Genomic DNA, 20,441 nt, shown 5'->3' with positions numbered 1-20,441 from the left:
ATTGTTTTTGGAAATGATCCGACTTAAAAACTTTGCACCGAACACTCATTTTGATATTACTCTAGCTAGTTTTGCATATGCCGCTGTTTGTAAACAATACAACCGGAAACGTTGGGGCCGCACTATTTGAAAACCTGAAATGCTTCAATGCGTCACAGCCATTTTAACCAGTGACCATTGATATATATATATATATATATATATATATATATATATATATATATATATATATATATATATATATATATATATATACACACACACACACACACACACACACACAAAAACTCTGATTTTAACTCACTGAAATGTCTTATTTCATCTGTGTAATATCAGTATGCTAGTACTTGGTCTCCCTCTACTGGCCAAATACTGGAAATGACTGAAAAGTTTCGCTTCCATGAAAGACCACACAAAAACACACATGCACGTAAAGTTAATGTCAGCATGTGATTTAGTTCTATGATCTGAATAATTTTGCCAATACAATTTTTTTTGGTCATTTCAAAATTCTAATAAAATGTGTACCTTTTTATATTTAAAAATATATATAACTTTCATTGTAACAAATGTTTTTTTCAAAGAATTCATCAGAAACGTTAAAATGTGAAATAACAATAAGAATTTTAAATTTTATATCAAGGACTTCTATAGTTATATTTGCTTAACCCTTAAAATGCATGACATACTATGAACAGCATGGTTATAGGGTTTCCTAATGAAGTTACTGCTGTCTTGTCAGCTATTTATTTTGTTGTCATGGTTACCATGTTTTCATGGCCACTGAATGTCAGTAAAACGTCATAATGAAAAAAATGACATCACTTGGTTCCAGAACACTGCAACTTAGAGCTCTACAGTCATTGAAATGCGGCTGTGTACATGATACAAAGTGACATTTTGTGTTTTTTGCAAATAATTGTAGATTGCTGAAACAGGTGGCAACATGCTGAGTGGAAACTACAGTCAACAGAGGTGAGTATTTAATTCTTCCAGACTCTATTATCAGAATAGGATCAATTCTGTATGAGGGTATAGAGCAGACATACCGTATGTCTGCTCTATACCCTCATACAGAATTGATCCTATTCACATACGTCTACTAGCCTCTCCGTACTTTTAGTAGGGATGCACGGGTTTCGATATTAATATCTGTATCGGACCCGATATTGGAAAAAATCCTAGATCGGGTATCGGTGACTGTGACCGATCCATAAAAACAGGGGTGGGTTTCCCGAAACGTTCGTAGCGCTAAGTACTTCGTAACCTCGTATGAAACATATGAGGTTAAGAAGTACTTCGCGCTAAGAACGTTTCGGGAAACTCACCCCAGATCTATTCAGTCTAATTCTATGCTTGTAACGCTTTTCGGAGTTAGTTCAACTTTAAATATCCACTCTGTCCCGGATAGAAGTGAACTTGGACAGTTAACAGGCGAGTGAAACACGAAGCACACAGAGGAGAGGTGAATCACTGACTCGTACTCGCGCTGGTGCTATTCCACTTAGTCCGTTTATTTGCTGGTTGACCAAAATAAACCTGGGCTCCAGCACTACTTGACAGTTCATACTTGAACTGGTGAGTTGTCCAAAGCTCATTGAATGCGGTACTTACAGAAATAAAATAAAGATGAAATAAAGAGCAGTGGTCTGAGTCGGTCTACGGCAGACAGCTAAAAAAACAACAATATTCCATACGTGCACTCAACTCGCTCCCTTAAAGGCACAGTACACATATTTCTGGCCGTTACATGCTTTGTGCTTACGTGATGTGTGCGCTATAGCAAACTAGCCGCATAGGTATTGCTGTTTCTCTTATTTCATCTCCTTATTCATTTTAAATTATATTTAGAATTCTTGAACCATTTCAAAGGTTTCTTGGTCATGTTTGACCAAAGTTGTGAACCTATTGTTTTTGTCAGTTTCAGGTTCTTTGGTATTATTTATTTTACATTCAATGTTATATTCATAATTGCACTGACTGAACAAATGCAATTTGTGTTGTTTTTATATGTTTTATGTGTGTTTAAGTGTGCTATACTGGTGCAGAGTTTTCAATAAACTTGTAATTCAGTATGTCTGTGTTAAAAAAAATGTTTTAAGTCGATTCAGCACTGTTTTACTCTATCGGATCGGTATCTGCCGATACTAAGCCTCAGATATCTGAATCGGTATCGGAAGTGAAAAACGTGAATCGGTGCATCCCTAACTTTTAGCATATAAAAACATGACTGTGGTATGAAGCCAAAACACTGAAGTTAGTTTTCACAGTGGTTATGGTTAATCAGTGCTTGAAAATCACTCAGATGAAATGTACTTTAGGTTATCCACTCTGGAAAAAAATAAGACATCTAAGAGCAGACGGACAGAGGACATGGACGATGACTACAAAGAGAAACTACAGGTACTGATTCAGCCTAGGCTTTGCTTGCCTATATGGAACTTATTAATTGTAATTATAATTAATTATATTACACTACTTATTCAGAAAATGCAACAATTTAATTTGTGGTTTGCTGGATATGCACAGATTGCACCCAGGGTCATGATCAAAGTCAGAGACCCATTACCATCTTCCAGCCCGACTCAGTCTTATGGGTGCTGGGCATTCTTGAAGAAAATATGGTGCAGAAAGTTGAAGAATCGGGAAAAGATCCAGAAACAGAGACAGCTAGAAAAAGAGAGACAGTTGGAAAAAGAGAGACAGCTGCAGAAGGAGAGACAGCAGGAAAAAAAGAGACAGCTGCAGAAGGACAGACAGTTGCAAATGGAGAGACAGCTGCAGATGGAGCGACAGCTGCAAAACTATAGGAGACAGCTGCAAAAAGATAGAAAACTGCAGACAGAGAGACAGCTGCAGAAGGAGAGACAGCAGGAAAAAGAGAGACAGTTGCAGAAGGAGAGAGAGCTGCAGGCAGAGAGGCAGCTGCAGATGGAGAGAGAGCTGCAGGCAGAGAGGCAGCTGCAGGAGGAGAGAAAGCTGGAAAAAGAGAGACAGCTGCAGAAGGACAGACAGCTGCAGGTGGAGAGAAAGTTGGAAAAAGAGAGGCAGCTGCAGATGGAGAGAGAGCTGCAGATGGAGAGACAGTTGGAAAAAGAGAGACAGCTGCAGGAGGAGAGACAGCTACAGGCAGAGAGGCAGCTGCAGACAGAGAGGCAGCTGCAGACGGAGAGAGAGCTGCAGGCGGAGATGCAGCTGCAGGAGGAGAGAAAGCTGGAAAAAGAGAGACAGCTGCAGAAGGACAGACAGCTGCAGACGGAGAGGCAGCTGCAGATAGAGAGAGAGCTGCAGATGGAGAGACAGTTGGAAAAAGAGAGACAGCTGCAGGAGGAGAGACAGCTACAGGCAGAGAGGCAGCTGCAGACAGAGAGGCAGCAGCAGACGGAGAGAGAGCTGCAGGCGGAGATGCAGCTGCAAGAGGAGAGAAAGCTGCAGAAGGACAGACAACTGCAGGAGGAGAGAAAGTTGGAAAAAGAGAGACAGCTGCAGGAGGAGAGACAGCTGCAAAACAAAGAGAGACAGCTGCGGACAGAGAGGCAGCTGCAGACAGAGAAACAGCTGCAGACGGAGAGGCAGCTGCAGATGGAGAGACAGCTGCAGATGGAAAGACAGCTGCAGACAGAGAGGCAGCTGCAGACAGAGAGGCAGCTGCAGATGGAGCGACAGCTGCAGATGGAGAGACAGCTGCAGACAGAGAGGCAGCTGCAGATGGAGAGGCAGCTGCAGACGGAGAGGCAGCTGCAGACAGAGAGGCAGCTGCAGATGGAGAGACAGCTGCAGATGGAGAGACAGCTGCAGATGGAGAGACAGCTGCAGATAGAGCAACAGCTGCAAAACTATGGGAGACAGCTGCAGAAGGACAGACAGGTGGAAAAAGAGAGACAGCTACAGGAAGAGAGGCAGCTGCAAAACAAAGAGAGACAGCTGCAAGAGGAAAGACAGCTGCAGACAGAGAGGCAGCTGCAGACGGAGAGGCAGCTGCAGGAGGAGAGAAAGCTGGAAAAAGAGACAGAGCTGCAGGAGGAGAGGCAGCTGCAAAACAAAGAGAGACAGCTGCAAGAGGAGAGACAGCTGCAGGCAGAGAGGCAGCTGCAGACAGAGAGGCAGCTGCAAACAGAGAGGCAGCTGCAGATGGAGAGAGAGCTGCAGGCAGAGAGGCAGCTGCAGGAGGAGAGAAAGTTGGAAAAAGAGAGGCAGCTGCAGATGGAGAGAGAGCTGCAGATGGAGAGACAGTTGGAAAAAGAGAGACAGCTGCAGGAGGAGAGGCAGCTGGAAAACAAAGAGAGACAGCTGCAAGAGGAGAGACATCTGCAGGCAGAGAGGCAGCTGCAGACAGAGAGGCAGCTGCAGACGGATAGAGAGCAGCAGGCGGAAAGGCAGCAGCAGGAAGAGAGAAAGCTGGAAAAAGAGAGGCAGCTGCAGAAGGACAGACAGCTGCAGGAGGAGAGGCAGCTGCAGATGGAGAAACAGCTGCAGATAGAGATACAGCTGCAAAACTATGGGATACAGCTGCAGAAGGACAGACAGTTTGAAAAAGAGAGACAGCTTGCAAAAGAGAGACAGTTGGAAAAAGAGAGACAGCTGCAGGAGGAGAGAAAGCTGGAAAAAGAGACAGAGCTGCAGGAGGAGAGGCAGCTGCAAAAAAAAGAGAGACAGCTGCAGACAGAGAGGCAACTGCAGACGGAGAGGCAGCTGCAGACAGAGAGACAGCTGCAGACGGAGAGACAGCTGCAGGAGGAGAGAAAGCTAGAAAAAGAGAGACAGCTGCAGAAGGACAGACAGCTGCAGGAGGAGAGGCAGCTGCAAAACAAAGAGAGACAGCTGCAAGAGGAGAGACAGCTGCAGGCAGAGAGGCAGCTGCAGACAGAGAGGCAGCTGCAGATGGAGAGAGAGCTGCATGCAGAGAGGCAGCTGCAGGAGGAGAGAAAGTTGGAAAAAGAGAGGCAGCTGCAGATGGAGAGAGAGCTGCAGATGGAGAGACAGTTGGAAAAAGAGAGACAGCTGCAGGAGGAGAGACAGCTGCAAGAGGAGAGACATCTGCAGGCAAAGAGGCAGCTGCAGACAGAGAGGCAGCTGCAGACGGAGAGAGAGCAGCAGGCTGAAAGGCAGCAGCAGGAAGAGAGAAAGCTGGAAAAAGAGAGACCGCTGCAGAAGGACAGACAGCTGCAGGAGGAGAGGCAGCTGCAGATGGAGAAACAGCTGCAGATAGAGATACAGCTGAAAAACTATGGGATACAGCTGCAGAAGGATAGACAGTTTGAAAAAGAGAGACAGCTGGCAAAAGAGAGACAGTTGGAAAAAGTGAGACAGCTGCAGAAGGACAGAAAGTTGGAAAAAGAGAGACAGCTGCAGAAGGACAGACAGCTGCAGGAGGTGAGGCAGCTGCAGATGGAGAAACAGCTGCAGATAGAGATACAGCTGAAAAACTATGGGATACAGGTGCAGAAGGACAGACAGTTTGGAAAAGAGAGACAGCTGGCAAAAGAGAGACAATTGGAAAAAGAGATACAGCTGCAGCTGCAGAAGAACAGACAGTTGAAAAGAGAGAGACAGCTGCAGAAGGACAGACAGCTGCAAGAGGAGAGACAGCTGCAGGCAGAGAGGCTGCTGCAGACAGAGAGGCAGCTGCAGACAGAGAGACAGCTGCAGACGGAGAGAGAGCTGCAGGCAGAGAGGCAGCTGCAGGAGGAGAGAAAGCTGGAGAAAGAGAGACAGCTGCAGAAGGACAGACAGCTGCAGGAGGAGAGAAAGTTGGAAAAAGAGAGGCAGCTGCAGATGGAGAGAGAGCTGCAGATGGAGAGACAGTTAGAAAAAGAGAGACAGCTGCAGGGGGAGAGGCAGCTGCAAAACAAAGATAGACAGCTGCAAGAGGAGAAACATCTGCTGCCAGAGAGGCAGCTGCAGACGGAGAGAGAGCTGCAGGCGGAAAGGCAGCTGCAGGAAGAGAGAAAGCTGGAAAAAGAGAGACAGCTGCAGAAGGACAGACAGCTGCAGGAGGAGAGGCAGATGCAGATGGAGAAACAGCTGCAGATAGAGATACAGCTGCAAAACTATGGGATACAGCTGCAGAAGGACAGACAGTTTGGAAAAGAGAGACAGCTGGCAAAAGAGAGACAGTTGGAAAAAGAGAGACAGCTGCAGAAGGACAGAAAGTTGGAAAAAGAGAGACAGCTGCAGAAAGACAGACAGCTGCAGGAGGAGAGGCAGCTGCAGATGGAGAAACAGCTGCAGATAGAGATACAGCTGAAAAACTATGGGATACAGCTGCAGAAGGATAGACAGTTTGGAAAAGAGAGACAGCTGGCAAAAGAGAGACAGTTGGAAAAAGAGATACAGCTGCAGCTGCAGAAGGACAGACAGTTGAAAAAAGAGAGACAGCTGCAGAAGGACAGACAGCTGTAGGAGGAGAGAAAGTTGGAAAAAGAGAGACAGCTGCAAAACAAAGAGAGACAACTGCAAGAGAAAGAGACACTATTTGATTCAGCATAATAAAAACAGAAATCCTAGATTTCTTTTTAGTACTATTTCTAAACCAAACAGGCGCCGAACCTCAGATTCCAGGAAACTTAACTAGTAAGTATGTCTTTATGGATTTCTTTCGTAATCAAATACAAAATAAAATACAAAACATTTGATAAATACATAGATAATACCTTTGATAAATACATAGATTGTATACATAGATTGTTCCTGATTACTTCTAAAAACTTATCTCCTATAATGAACCCCCACATCCAATAAGATCACAGGGTTCAGGCCTCTTATTAGTTCCAACAATAAATAAGGTAACAGCAGGGGGAAGAGCCTTTTAAAGGTTGCAGATCCAGGGGTTCATGGGCAAAGGGTTTTATGGTAAATGGGCGCAGAGTGTGCCTGCAGAGTGATGTGAGTTTACTCCTCACACATGACAACTCAGTTTTGTCTACTCATATATCCCATAGTGGGTGAATACACAGTATTAGAGAACACTTACTGGATACGTATACAACCAAGGATATGCAACAAATTCAAATTCATATCACATCAATACTCATAATAATCATTTTCTCCTGTTGTTTTCTCCTCTCTCTCTCTTTAGGCCAAAGAACCATAGAGGATTCAATGGAGCCTGCAACTAGATAGCAACCTCACCCTGCACCCGAGTCTGTCTGGAGTCTTTGATTTTTTTTTGTTCACTATTCTGTATTTGAATAAATCAGGCATTAAGCTTTCCAATAGTGTGTTTATTGTGAAAAGTGCAAATGCAGTGTTTGATGATTACCTCACATATATATTTGCTGTTGTAATCTTTAGTGAAGGTAAGATTGCTCCTGCTTAGTTGAGACAACCATTTTTTCTCCTCTCAGTATCAGTGGGGAAACCATACATTTTTGCTCCTTTCTCTGATCGATTGGAGCATCCCCATGCAGCACAGCAAACCATGGTGGACACTACACAAACAACATGGAGGAAAGGACACAGAAAAACTGCTTGACATAATATTCATATTTGAGATTATTAGAGATGTATTTAATGAATTAATTGCTGTAAATAAGTGTGTATTAAAAAGACAAGATATATATAATTTATCCATGTATTTTAATATGTCATATACTGTCTGGATGTAAATGTAATGTGTTTTAATGTACCCTTTTAAAGCACATTTCTGCACAATGAAGTCAAAGAAAAATTTCCTTCTGTCAGAAAATGTACATTAGTCATTTAGATTACTTAGGTCCCCAATACCATGGGATTATAGAAATCACCATGATTTAAAGATATGTTAATGTTAGAAAATTAATCTAATCTGAATTTCACCCCTTCCTGTCCCTCTAAATATATAAATGAACGTAATATATAACAATTATAAAACAATCAAAGCATTAAACAGCAATGTGCTCTAACATTAGCCTAAAGTTGGTCGCTATATGTTCAAAATAATCCTCAAATTGCAGTTCTATCTCTGTGTTTATGCACTCAAATTGAACTTCCTGGAACTATCTGAAGCCTCCGTGAATCACGTGACCATCAAGCGTTTTGAACTTCCATTGTCGCGACTCTCTCTCTCTATGGCTCTGGGATCAACCCACTGCCCTGGCCCCTCTCACCACCCCGAATTCTTGCCTGCTACAGATGAATAAGAATTACATAGAGAACACATGTATATAAATACACACAAAGATGAGAATTATTCATCATCCCCATCACTTGTTTATGTATCTCTTTAATTATCGTTGTCATGGTGACCAGCGTCAGCCAGAGGAGGATGGGATCCCCCCCTGAGTCTTGGTTCCTCTAAAGGTTTCTTCCTCATGCTCTTAGGGAGTTTTTTCCTTGCCACTGTTGCCCATGGCTTGCTCACTGGGGGCTTGGACTCGGACACTTATAAAGCTGCTTTGTGACAACAACTTGAAAAAGTGCTATATAAATAAATTTTGATTTGATTTGAAATACATGACTGTCATGAATCTATATAATATATGCATTTCACTTTTTGTATTGAATTAGTAAAATAAAGAAACTTTTTTGATGATAGGCTATTCTAATTTATTGAGATGCACCTGTATATGTTCTCATCCATAATAATTCATGTCCTGAGTAAAATGACATACCTATGTGGGACTTTTATTTTTGTATGAGCCAGAATAATTTTTTGCTGCTTCTTATTTCATGTCACTCGAATAAATGACCTCTAGAGGGCAATGTGGACTGAAGATTGTTTTTGAAAATTGTTAAAATGTGGACTGAAAGGCATTAGTTTTGCAAAGGAATGTAAGCAGTAAAACAGCTATATGTCAGAGTGTAACGTCTGGTGATTTTAATTACATCCACAACCCTTCAAAACGTTCCAGAAGTAAATCAAACTGACCAAAAATCGTTTTTAATTATTTTTAAAGTAGCCTATCGCAAATATAACAATAACCTATAAAAGAGTTTTTAAATAATAAATAATAAGAGATGACGCACCACAAACTACGGAACCTGAATTAGTGATTCACTGCAGCTTCCGTTAGTATACCCAGATAGCAAATGAACGTTGAATCAACGTTGAAATGACATCGTTTTTCGTTATTTATGGTTGACAACCTAAATCCAACTATAAATCAACGTTCTAAAAGGTTGAATTCTTAAACGATTGTTAACGTTGAAAAAAAGATGTTGAATCAACGTTGCGTTTGGTTAGTTATACGCTACTGAAAAAATACGTGTGTGTGTGTGGGAGGTGGTGGATATCACCGCGGTAAAGACGATGCTGGTTTCGGCAGGCCGTACCGGATCCAATGGCACAGCGTTCTATATTCGCCAGACATTCACGAAAGAATGGGCTCGTTATTTAAAGAAATCAGATAGTGTATGCGATAGATACCTATTATGCAATTACATATTGCACAATATTCACATATTGTGAATTTATCTCCACACAATGGCTTTCAGAAAAGATAAATTTAGAAGATGTGAAAAGATCACATCTAGGAATTAACGAAGTGTTCATGTTAGTTGGTAAGCGCTTCAGTGCCAAGACAACTTTTCAAAATAAAAGTCATGGGTTAATTAAACTTTTTAACATGTGCAACTGAACATGTGGGAAGGGCAGGACTGACCCAGCCCCGCTTCTCATAAACGGAGTCTGCATGGAAAGGGTCAGCTCCATCAGGTTCCTGGGCGTGCAGATCACCGACAGCCTCTCCTGGTCTGCAAACACAACAGTGATGAAGAAAGCCCAGCAGCGACTCCACTTCCTGAGAGTGCTCAAGAGGAACAAGATGGAGGAGAAACTGTTGGTGCTCTTTTACAGCTCCATCAATGAGAGCATCCTCGTGTATTGCATCACGGCATGGTACGGAGGGTGCTCAGTGGCAGACAAAAAGGCGCTGCAGAGGGTGATCAACACAGCCCAGGGGATCACTGGTTGCTCCCTGCCCAGCCTAGAGGACATTGCCACCTCTCGCTACCTCAGTAGGGCAGTCAGCATCACCAAGGACTCATCCCACCCCAGCAATCACATGTTTAACCTGTTACCCTCAGGCAGATGGTACAGGTTGCACAAAACCTGCACGAGTAGGCTCAGGGACAGCTTTTACCCTAGAGCCATCACTGCACGAAACATGTATATGTGGCACTACCTCAATTTATAGAATGTTTTATGTTGTGTGTGTATTTACTGTACTGGCAAGCACCTTGGAGTAGAATCAAATTTCATTGTAATGTAAATTATAATGACAATAAAGGCGATTCTGATTCTGATGTGCACCTACAAACACAAAGGTATCAAGTACATACAAGGAGCAATGCATTTCATGTGCATCTGGACTTGTGAAACATTTCTCACATTTGTGAAAACACCTTATAGCGCAGATTTCCTATATTTTGCATTGGTGGACCAGAATACATGTGCCTACTATGTATTTATGTCCAGATGGGTGCAAGCATAATTGCTTCCTTTCCTCGTGTACCTCAGAAGATCCAAATTAAATCAAGCAAAGCAGACATTGCACATTTGGAAGAGCTGTATGTAGCCTCCGAGTATGAACATCTAGACACACATGCATATCTGAGCGTGTAGTGTGTGCTTGAGTCATAGAATAGAGAACAGCAATGACATACTACTCTCATACATTCTCCCTAGGGTCAAAATAGTTTAAACTATTTAAAAAGGGCATTGGGCTTTTAGAAATACATTTTCATCAAATTAAAATAATGTTAGCTTTACTGCTAAATATCTTTATTTAATAATAATTTATTTTTAATTTTAAGAACCAGTTAATTTTACACACATGATTCACAAGCTGGACAACTTTGCTCAGCAAATAACCAACAATTTATTTAAATGTGTTTGATAAGGTTCACTTTGCCTAACATTTCATTTAAAATAATAAAGAAAAAAATATCTACAAGGGGGTAAATGATTACATAGCACAAACAGGAGTTTCTGATGAGTCACTGAGTTTAGGTATGGTCATGAAATAAAATATTTATGAAGATATATTTAAGGAGGAAAGTATTTAAAACAGTCCCTCTACTACCCTCTCTGCTCTAACACAATCTCAGGTTATAACATACAGCCTGAGACTACAGAAGGACAAATCAAATCAAATCAAATCAAGGTTTATTTGTATAGCGCTTTTAATACAGGATTTACAAGTTTAACAATACTATGGGTCCAGAACGCCAATGAGCAAGCCAAAGGCGACAGTGGCGAGGAAAAACTCCCTATGATGGTGGGGGGAAGGAAGAAACCTCGGGAGAACCAAGACTCAAAAGGGAACCCATCCTCCATTGGGTGGCCCGTTAACACACAAATACCACAATACAGACAAATAGACAAGTCACACACAAATCACACAATCAGACTAATTTCTCCATTTCCTTGGTTGCACTAAATGCATTGCTGAGCATTCTGCGTGTGTGTCATTCAACACTTCCCAGAGATGGAAGGACATTACTTGGTACCCAATCACGAGTAGGCACACAAAAAATGGGAAATGGCAAGTATTACCATTTTGGGCTGGAGCATGCAATACAACAAAAACTGAGCCGTCTTAACCTCCGAACTAGTCTCAAAAGACTCAAATTACAGTTTAACATTGACGGTCTCTCACTTTTCAAAAGTTCCAGAATTCAACTTTGGCCAATTCTTTGTTTAATAGACTGTGATTACTCCAAGTCTCCTTTCATTGTAGGTTTATATTGTGGAGTAAGCAAGCCTGTCAGTGTTTATGAGTATCTTAATGAATTTGTGAAGGACCTGACTAATGTGTTACACCATGGCATTGTTTATAATGACAAGCAGCTACAGGTGTTGGTGTCCGCTTTTGTGTGTGATGCACCAGCCAGAGCATTTGTTAAGCACATAAAGGGACATAATGGTTATTCTGGCTGTGACAAATGTGTGCAAGTAGGTGAATGCCACAACAAAATGACATTCCCTGAAACTAAAGCCAAGCTTAGAACCGACATGGATTTTTGTGCTATGGTTAATGAAGAACACCATTTGGAGCAGAAACTCAGCCCTTTGACAGGCATTGTAAAAATGGTCTCCCAGTTTCCAATTGATTATATGCACCTGTGTTGTCTTGGAGTTATGAGAAAGCTGCTGGTTTTTTGGTTAAGGGGCAAGAACTTGGCTACCAGGCTTCCTTCTCAAACCGTGGCATTAATATCTAATAAACTGTTAATGCAAAGGCCCAACACACCCTGTGAATTCTCTCGTAAACCAAGGGAACTAACAGAAATTGATCGTTGGAAGGCAACAGAACTACGTCAGTTTATGATTTATACTGGTCCTGTGGTGCTTAAAGATTGCATGCCACATGGGGTTTATGATAATTTCATGTTGTTTTCGGTGGCCATGTTTTTGCTGTTGACACCAGATATACCAGATGAAAAGGTTATCTTTGCTCATAATATGCTTGTGGCTTTTGTCAGACATTTTGGTCAATTGTATGGAAAGGAGGAAATTGTGTTTAATGTCCATCAACTACTCCACCTAGCAAATGAGTACCGCAACTTTGGGGCTTTGGACAACATTTCAGCATTTCCCTTTGAAAATTACTTGGGAAAAATTAAGAGGCTTGTGCGAAAACCACATCACCCACTTCAGCAAATAGTGAAGAGACTCTCTGAAATGCCAACAGCAATTGTGCCAATTCCAGTAGACTCAGTAACTGTATACAATATGCACTGCAATGGACCTCTACCTCCACAGTTTGGAACAGCAGAACAGTACAAAAAAGCCATTCTGAATGAGAGTACTTTTTCCACGGAGCTAGGTGACAACTGCATACAAGTTGGTGACGAGATAGCTGTGGTTAAAAACATAGTGAAAACAGATGATGTTATATTTGTCATCTATCAAACATTCAAACATAAGGATAATTATTTTTCATATCCTTGTGCATCATCTTACCTCAATATTTTCAAAGTATCTAGGCTGCACAGTAAGAAAGTGTGCGCTTTATAAGGATGGGGATGGTTTTATAGCTATTCCACTTGTCCACATGTTCATTTAGATACTCCGACCTCCAGTTATGTTCAGTTCATCTTTGGAAAAAGAGAAATAGTTCTAAAATATATTTTTTTTCTCAGATTTTATTTTTTTTCTCAGATTTTAATCAGATTTTTTTCTTGCTCAGTTATCTTGTTTCAGGAGTGTTCTGGCTCTATCCTTCAGTATTCAAATAGTACTAGTGACACAATTTTAGATACTAAAATAAGCATAATACATTTTGTTCTGAAAAACTAAAAATAGCATCTACCTGTCCAAGACGATGGAGCAATTGTGGCACGTGGTGGAGTTTGCTGACAAGAGTACGGCAGTTGTGCCCACTTCATGGGTCCAAAATAGACAATGTCTCTGGCCCCCACGTGACAGCGTCAACATTCACAGAGCTGTGAAACAACAAATCAAACCAAGCTTAGACTGGACAGTTCATGAGCAGATTCGGTGCTTAGCAACTTGTGGTAAGTCTGCTACTAAAGAACTTGATTGGAATGTCAATTAAGCAAACAATAAAGTATTTAAAGTGAGGAATTCTATATACCTCTGCTTTCTAAAGGTGTTTCCATGTTCCTTTTTTTGCCCAGACACATATGAGAAAGCTATAGATTGTTTAAAGAGATCAGTGGAACCTGGCTGTGCCACAACAGATATAGAATCTGAACAGGAAAATGCAGAACGCAGAAAAAGGATATCAAAGTAAGGTTAATTCAGTTGTGCCACATGTTACAGATTTTTTTGGTATGTTTTGGCAGTTGTAACTGTTGTAATCTTGCAGACCAAACCCAAAGTACAATATTTACAAGGAAGCAGAAGAGGAGTGTACAAGGAAAACATGCATTCCCAAACCTTCATCAATACTTTCACCAGGTACTTACATGTTCCTAACTGCATGGTTGACGATGCTGTTTAATGACCCCTCCAGTTGATGACTTGTCTTATTCATGTCTTATCTTTTCCCTTCTCCATGTTTCTTTTTCATCTGAAACACTAAAAAAACAAATAAAGGGCATGGACACGTGCCTTCATATTCTACCAGCTCAAATTAAAGAGAACGTAGTCTGGTGGCTGTAGAATTTAAAGATAATACTTGTGGTAGACTTTTTTGGAAAAACATATTGTGAACTTTAATGCTTCTTTAAAATATTCATTATTGGCAACAATATTTAGCAAATGTATTCTCTTCTCTATTAATTATAGCCACAAACCAAATTAATAAGCAAAAATAGTTGGATTTGGTTGAAACACAAATGGTTCTGTAAAAGTGCCAAAACATCTATGTGTCATGGGACAGCTCCGGACCCCTCCTTTTGGGCCTGTGTTCATGTCGTCTGTGTCTGGTTATGTCCATTTTGTATTTCCATGGGTGTGGGTCATTCATGGTATGTTCACCGGTCTCACCTGTGCCTCGTCTCGTGATCACTGGGGATCGTGTAGTTCGTCTATTTAATGTGCGTTTGCACAATGTCCCGTGCTCGTCTTTGTCTAAAGCCCATGCCGTGTAAATGTTACATGTACTGAGTGCTTGCGCTACTCGTGCTGGACTTGATCGTTGTGTGTACGTGAATAAACGTTTGTGTGACAACGTTAAACACTCGTCGTGCCTGCCTCCTCTCACCGTAACACTATGTACTTAATTATCTCTACAGATTTCTATCAAAGTTACAGGGTAGCATCTGATGTCCTGGACCATACCTGGCCTGAACGGAATTTATTTGGTAAGAACCCTGAGAACTCTGCTCTTTATCTATAGGAGATCTGAAAGACTTCATTACCTGTTTTATTGCTCTAGTTTCTGCTCTGTACAATTTTCTTTGCTTTCATTGTCCTTTCAGCCCATCATAGTAATGGTGAAAGCCATCACCATCTGCAAAAGTCAAGTAGTTGTGATAACGATACAGGTTAGTCAGATTCCAATCAGATTATTGTGCAACAATGTGTAATTCCAAGACCTTCAAAATATTATAATAGTATCCATCAAGTGGAGGCACTTAGCAGTTAAAAAAATATTTCTAAAAAATATGGTTTCATAAGAAGGGTGTTTTGATTCTATGGTATGACTTTACATAATGAAATCATAGTATAATGACAAACCTTTAATGTTTTATATCCAGAGGTACAACCACAACCCAGACAAATGCTCAGAGGTATGAACCAAAAGATCACTGTTTCAGTCTTATACTTAGACACAGACTACATCTACACACGCCCGAAGGGAGGGGTCAGGGGCTGTACTGTGATAATTTGTATAATTTTCATTCATTGAATAAATTTCATCTTGCTTTATAGACATTGGACTTAGCAAAGTGGTGCAAATGCTTGCACAAATTATGGAGGAAAACAGAGAGATGAGAGAAGAAATTAAAAAGCTCACCCATGATGTAAAGGCCCTGAGACGAGACTTAGTGAGGCAGGACACTGAAAACACACCGCCTTCTGTCATCAGTCTCCCCCTTAGAACCATGGCAGATTTGGATCAGGCAGAGGTCATCCTAAGAGATCCGAAGGAACGTCAAAAGATGGTACTTTTCCTTACATAAAATTTAAACTTTGTGACAGGATTTAGCAAGGGTAATAAATTAGAACCAACAACTCACCTCTTCCATCCTCTCCTCAGTATGCACAGTGCTGAAAATAAAAACATCTCTTATTAGTATACCAGTTAGTAAGGTATATAATAGAAACTTTGACTGCCTTATCATTCCTTACATGTCATTGTTAAAGCTGCCTTTGTTATTACATCGTTTTTTGTTAAGTCTCATCAATGCTGTCTTCTTAGGTGTCTTACCTTTCCATCATGGGTGGACACACACAAGAAATGGTTATGAGACGGATGCTGACCCATGCCCTTTTTAATGGTTTGGCAAGTCAGCTGAATTGGGCTGGTAAAGGCCACAAGAGGGCTTTCAAAGATACTGCCCTTCATGACATAATGTTTGGTAAGTTCATGCATGCACGTGAAACACATTAGCTGGGCATTTGCAAACCCAACTAATATATAAATATATTGCAGTAGTCACCTGATTTTACATATCAGTGACCGAATTATGTAGAATTTCAAACAGTCAAATCTAATTTCTAATCAAATATGGCCACTTATTCCCCACCTTAATTTAGATAACTATAGACCCTTTCAAAGTTTGTATACAAAGATGACGTCACGAAGATGCGCGCGCATATTGGCAACGGAAGTGTAGCATTTTATCATTGACTTGCGTTAGCATCAGCGCTGTTTTTTAAAATATGTAGTGTTGTTCAAAATAGAGATGTCTGGTTGTTGTGTATACGGCTGTTAGAACCGTTATTCGTCGGGTAAAGGTTTAAAGTTTTATCGAATACCATCTGGATCGCGTCTATTTCAGAGCAATAGGAGACTGCTGTGGCTGCAGGCTATTAACAGGGTGGACTGGACAGAGGACATCATAAAGAATGCCCGCGTCTGTAGCGCCCATTTCATTTTAGGTCAGGTGGATTTTCGTACATTTATTTAATTCAGGACGTCTGGTTATAACTGTCAATTACTCGGCCAGGGCTTAAAATAAAAATGAGCTTGTCCGAAGTGCTATTGCTAACTAGCTAGTGCAAGCACTTTCGGATTTCACGTATGTATTTCATACATTGTATATGCATTGTCTATTGTATATACACATATGAGATTTATAATTTCATTTGCCACGTTTATTAAACTGAGTACAGTAACAAATAAAATATTTTTCTACAATATATGTCTCTGTACTTTATTTTGCACAATTTTAATCATTGTAGCATGTTCACCAAAATAATCACCTCATTTCATCCAGTGACTTGTAGGCGCGCAGTTTCTCTTTAGTGTAAACACTAGGTTTCTCAATCAAATAAGTAAAGATATCTGGCCACTGAACTGGAGGCCATTTTGACAAATCATCCTCCCATTCTAATATTTTGTAAGGATCTGGAAGAATTTCTTCTGTTGGCAGGGTGAGTTTGCTCATACAATTGATACGATCTTGATTATTAAGCTGACTGACGTAGAGACTTACAGTAGATTCGGCTATTATTGAGAGACTTTTATTTTGAAAGATCTAATTAAATCTAAATCCCTGCGTATATGCATCATCATTGTGTGAGGATAATAGTGCAATAATGTATTGCTACACATACATACAGTGCTTGAAAATAGTAACGTTTATTGTCTTGTTTATATGGTAAAGAATTTGGATCTGCACTGTGGTCCCATGGGACAAATCTCCACTTCCGTTGCCAAAATGCGCGCGCATCTTTTTGGTGACGTTGCTCATGAAACCGTCAATTTACTTTCTTACCTCAAGTTTATCCTCGTGGTTTCCGCTCTGCAAAAACACAGCTCTATTTGCTGGAGGGGGTCAAAATGTCAGAACACCAGTACAAAGCAGTAAAGGTTCTGTTCAAACCTTTACATACATTTGAGCATTTAATTCACTAAATGTGAAATGCTTAGGTTTTACATTTAGTTAGTTTCACGGGCAAATAATGTGCAAAACGAATACGAAAACTCAGGTTTTCAGCCTCAGAATATAATGAAACTGAGCGAAACATAATGTAATGTAACCAATGTAACGTTAACAACAGACAACAGCAAATCGTTCAGAAAGAACTTAAATAGGAACAAGCAAACGCCATAACACACAGACGACACGGAGAACGAGACTCATCACACTCAAACCGCTTACGGGCGCCATGTTTTACCTAATTTTAACTCACAAAAATGTCCGTGTTACAAACGTTTTTGCATGAATAATGAAGCAGGCGCAAACCTTAATAATAATAAACCCTAATAGTACCCTTTACAATAAAGATTCTTTAAACACCTATTAAACTGTAGCGACTAGGCTACTACTCCTCGCAGCGAATTCCCTAACAGACAGCCACTTGGCCACTCAGGGAGTTTTAGCCCTTTAAGTGACACTGGGGGAGCGGCGCCTGCGCGAGGAGAAAACGGTGCTATTGTTTGAGTTGCGTGGAAAATAAAGTTTCCCTCCTCGGGATTTTCTGGATTAAGCAGTTTCTGCCTCGTTTCCCGAACCCGCTTCAAAACATCTCTTAAAGTATGTTTTTATTATAAAGGCAACTGATATCGAATATCTACTTATCAGAAAAATTGTGTTTGTTCCAGCTGCTCTCCAGAAGCAAATTCCTGAAAGCACCCACATAGGATTTGCTGATGCAGTGAAGAAATGGTTAAAATACGCACCTGAGAGAGAAGGAGGAGTTCCAAGGAGAAGATAAACATCAGGTACTCATTCTTACTCTTACAGGTACTCTTATGTGTGGTTAAACAATGAAAATGAAATTTCAAATAGTGCGTATACAATAATCTAATTTCAATTTTATTCATATTTATTCAGCTGCAGTGGCGAAGTAGACCCATTGACCAGGGAAATTCAACGTTCTACATTTATTAAAATAAATGCTCTTGCATAAATTATTTGTGACTGTGATTGTTGTTTATTATTATTATTATATTTGACTACTATATAACTAATACACTAATTACTCATTAATAATAGACTAACTAATTAACTCATTGATAAAAATTCCCTTTATGGGCATCCTGCTGTACATAAAGCAGGACTGGATTTTAATAAAAACAATATTTAGATAATGGTTGAACCAACGTTGATCAACCGTCCAGTGTCAACCGGTTTTCAACATTGATTCAACGTAGAACCGTATGTGCACTTTAGCGTTAAATCAACGTCACATTTCAACGTTGATTCAACATTTATACGTTGAGCAAGACAACGGTGAATCAACGTATGTTGACCTACCTTCAGTGTTCACACAGCCTGAAATTCCTGTCAAAAAGGAAAACATTCCTCAGCAAAAGGACCTGAAGAGGTGGACATACCTTGAGGAGGTATGCCTACCGAGTATCAATGCAGAGATTGGCCTGCTGATTGGCGGTAATGCTCACAAGGCAATAGAACCATGGCAAGTCATCAATAGTCAAGGAGACGGTCCATATGCAGTACGAACAGCAATTGGATGGATTGTCAATGGTCCCATTAGAAGAGGAGATCATCCTCAGGACATAGATGAAGGATTGCAAGGTTTCACTGTAAACAGGATATCCGTGGTAAGCATTGAAGAGTTATTAACTCAAAGCTTTAACACTGATTTCTCAGAGCGCAGCTGTGAGGACAGAAAAGAGATGTCACAAGATGATCAGCAGTTCATGAAGGATGTTGAACAGTCTTGTCAGTTCATTGATGGACATTACTGCATCAGTCTTCCATTTAGGAACAGGCCAGTGAAGATGCCCAGTAATCGCAGTCTTGCAGAACAAAGAGCAATCAACCTTAAAAAGAAACTCAACAAGAACTCACAGTTTCATGCTGACTATAAGGCTTTCATGTACGACATCATAGCAAGGGGCTACGCAGAAAAGGTGCCTGAGAAAAGTGGCCAGAGCAAGGAAGGAGAGGTCTGGTATATCCCGCACCATGGGGTGTACCACCCTAAAAAGAAGAAAATCAGAGTTGTCTTTGACTGCACAGCCACATATCAAGGAGTTTCATTGAATAACCAGTTATTTCAAGGGCCTGATCTCACTAATACCTTGATTGGAGTGCTGACAAGGAGAAGAGTCAGTTGCAATGATGGCCGACATAGAGGCAATGTTTTACCAGGTCAGGGTACCTCCCAAGGACTATGACTTTCTACATTTCCTCTGGTGGCCAGATGGAGACTTGAATGGAACTCTTCAAGAGTACAGAATGACTGTACACATCTTTGGGGCTACTTCCTCCCCAAGCTGTGCTTGTTTTGCCTTGAGAAAGACAGCAAAAGACAAACAAAATGAGACAACAGCTGAAGCTGCAAAAACAATTGAGAGAAATTTTTACCTTGATGATTGTTTCACTGCAGTAGCTTCTGAAGAGCAAGCCATATCACTTTCACAGTCACTGAAGGCGTTATGCTCAAGAGGTGGATTTAACCTGACAAAATGGGTTAGTAATAGGGCTGAACGATTAATTGCATTTGCGATAATCTCGCACAGGCTGCTATTTAAACTGGTCACGTGACTTGGGAGCGAGCCAAGCCGAGGACGAACGGAGCAAACCCGAACAGGAGGCAGAGAGGTGGAGAAGTTAACACAGCGCACTTTAACTTGTTGCACAATGGCTTCAGGCTCGACAGTAGCTGACACAACTGAAAGTCTAATTACCAAAGAGGGGCAGCACATCACTTGTGTGAAATTACTTTGGCTTTTAAAAAGATGCTGGTCAGGTACTGTGTAAAGCCTGGTTTATACTCGACGCGCCGCGAGCGGCGCGAGGGTCCGCGCGGCGAAAATGACGTAATCGCTGTGGCTCCGCCCGTGCGCGAGGGCCTCGCGCGCTGTCGCGGCGCGAGGTCGTGCACCTCTCGAATTTTGTAACTTCGCGCGCGCGCCGCGCTTCAGCGCGATGGACAAAGTCATGTTTGCCGGGTTCATACACCTTTA

The 20,441-nt window shown here is 41.1% G+C and overlaps 1 protein-coding gene and 3 long non-coding RNA genes across 5 annotated transcripts; 2 read left to right on the top strand and 2 right to left on the bottom strand.

Annotated features, from left to right (window-relative positions):
• The first annotated feature begins 785 nt into the window (after window positions 1-785).
• Window positions 786-5,539, top strand: LOC143490744 (uncharacterized). Its single transcript, XM_076989186.1, has 4 exons — window positions 786-975; window positions 2,322-2,403; window positions 2,530-4,265; window positions 5,440-5,539. Exons 1-4 carry the CDS (start codon window positions 947-949, stop codon window positions 5,537-5,539), a joined length of 1,947 nt encoding a protein of 648 aa, XP_076845301.1. The 5' UTR covers window positions 786-946.
• A 5,594-nt stretch (window positions 5,540-11,133) lies between these two features.
• On the bottom strand, window positions 11,134-17,081 carry LOC143490806 (uncharacterized). 2 transcript variants are annotated; one of them, XR_013124988.1, is made up of 9 exons: window positions 15,686-17,081; window positions 15,574-15,604; window positions 15,351-15,468; window positions 14,752-14,843; window positions 13,855-13,966; window positions 13,521-13,635; window positions 13,236-13,368; window positions 12,887-13,020; window positions 11,134-12,782 (listed from the first exon to the last, which is right to left on the bottom strand). It is a non-coding gene; the product is annotated as an uncharacterized LOC143490806 (long non-coding RNA). The 2 variants fall into 2 exon arrangements; XR_013124987.1 differs by having other exon boundaries at window positions 15,574-17,081.
• LOC143490807 (uncharacterized) lies at window positions 14,834-15,867 on the top strand. The gene is made up of 4 exons (XR_013124989.1): window positions 14,834-14,877; window positions 15,091-15,123; window positions 15,266-15,498; window positions 15,756-15,867. It is a non-coding gene; the product is annotated as an uncharacterized LOC143490807 (long non-coding RNA).
• A 1,458-nt stretch (window positions 17,082-18,539) lies between the features above and the next one.
• On the bottom strand, window positions 18,540-20,205 carry LOC143490810 (uncharacterized). Its single transcript, XR_013124993.1, has 3 exons — window positions 19,553-20,205; window positions 19,321-19,452; window positions 18,540-19,050 (listed from the first exon to the last, which is right to left on the bottom strand). It is a non-coding gene; the product is annotated as an uncharacterized LOC143490810 (long non-coding RNA).
• Between the last annotated feature and the right edge of the window lie 236 nt (window positions 20,206-20,441).

Source organism: Brachyhypopomus gauderio, unplaced genomic scaffold (genome assembly GCF_052324685.1).
Source record: "Brachyhypopomus gauderio isolate BG-103 unplaced genomic scaffold, BGAUD_0.2 sc66, whole genome shotgun sequence".
NCBI classification, from domain to species: domain Eukaryota; kingdom Metazoa; phylum Chordata; class Actinopteri; order Gymnotiformes; family Hypopomidae; genus Brachyhypopomus; species Brachyhypopomus gauderio.
This window is presented reverse-complemented; position numbering and strand designations above follow the sequence as displayed.

What these genes read in the sequence shown, in the direction of transcription:
- LOC143490744 (XM_076989186.1), top strand. Translation starts at nt 947, where the DNA reads ATGCTGAGTGGAAACTACAGTCAACAGAG. An exon ending in GGAAACTACAGTCAACAGAG is followed by an intron (nt 976 to 2,321) that starts GTGAGTATTTAA and finishes AATGTACTTTAG; the next exon opens with GTTATCCACTCTGGAAAAAA. An exon ending in AGACAGCTGCAGGAGGAGAG is followed by an intron (nt 4,266 to 5,439) that starts GCAGCTGGAAAA and finishes TATGGGATACAG; the next exon opens with GTGCAGAAGGACAGACAGTT.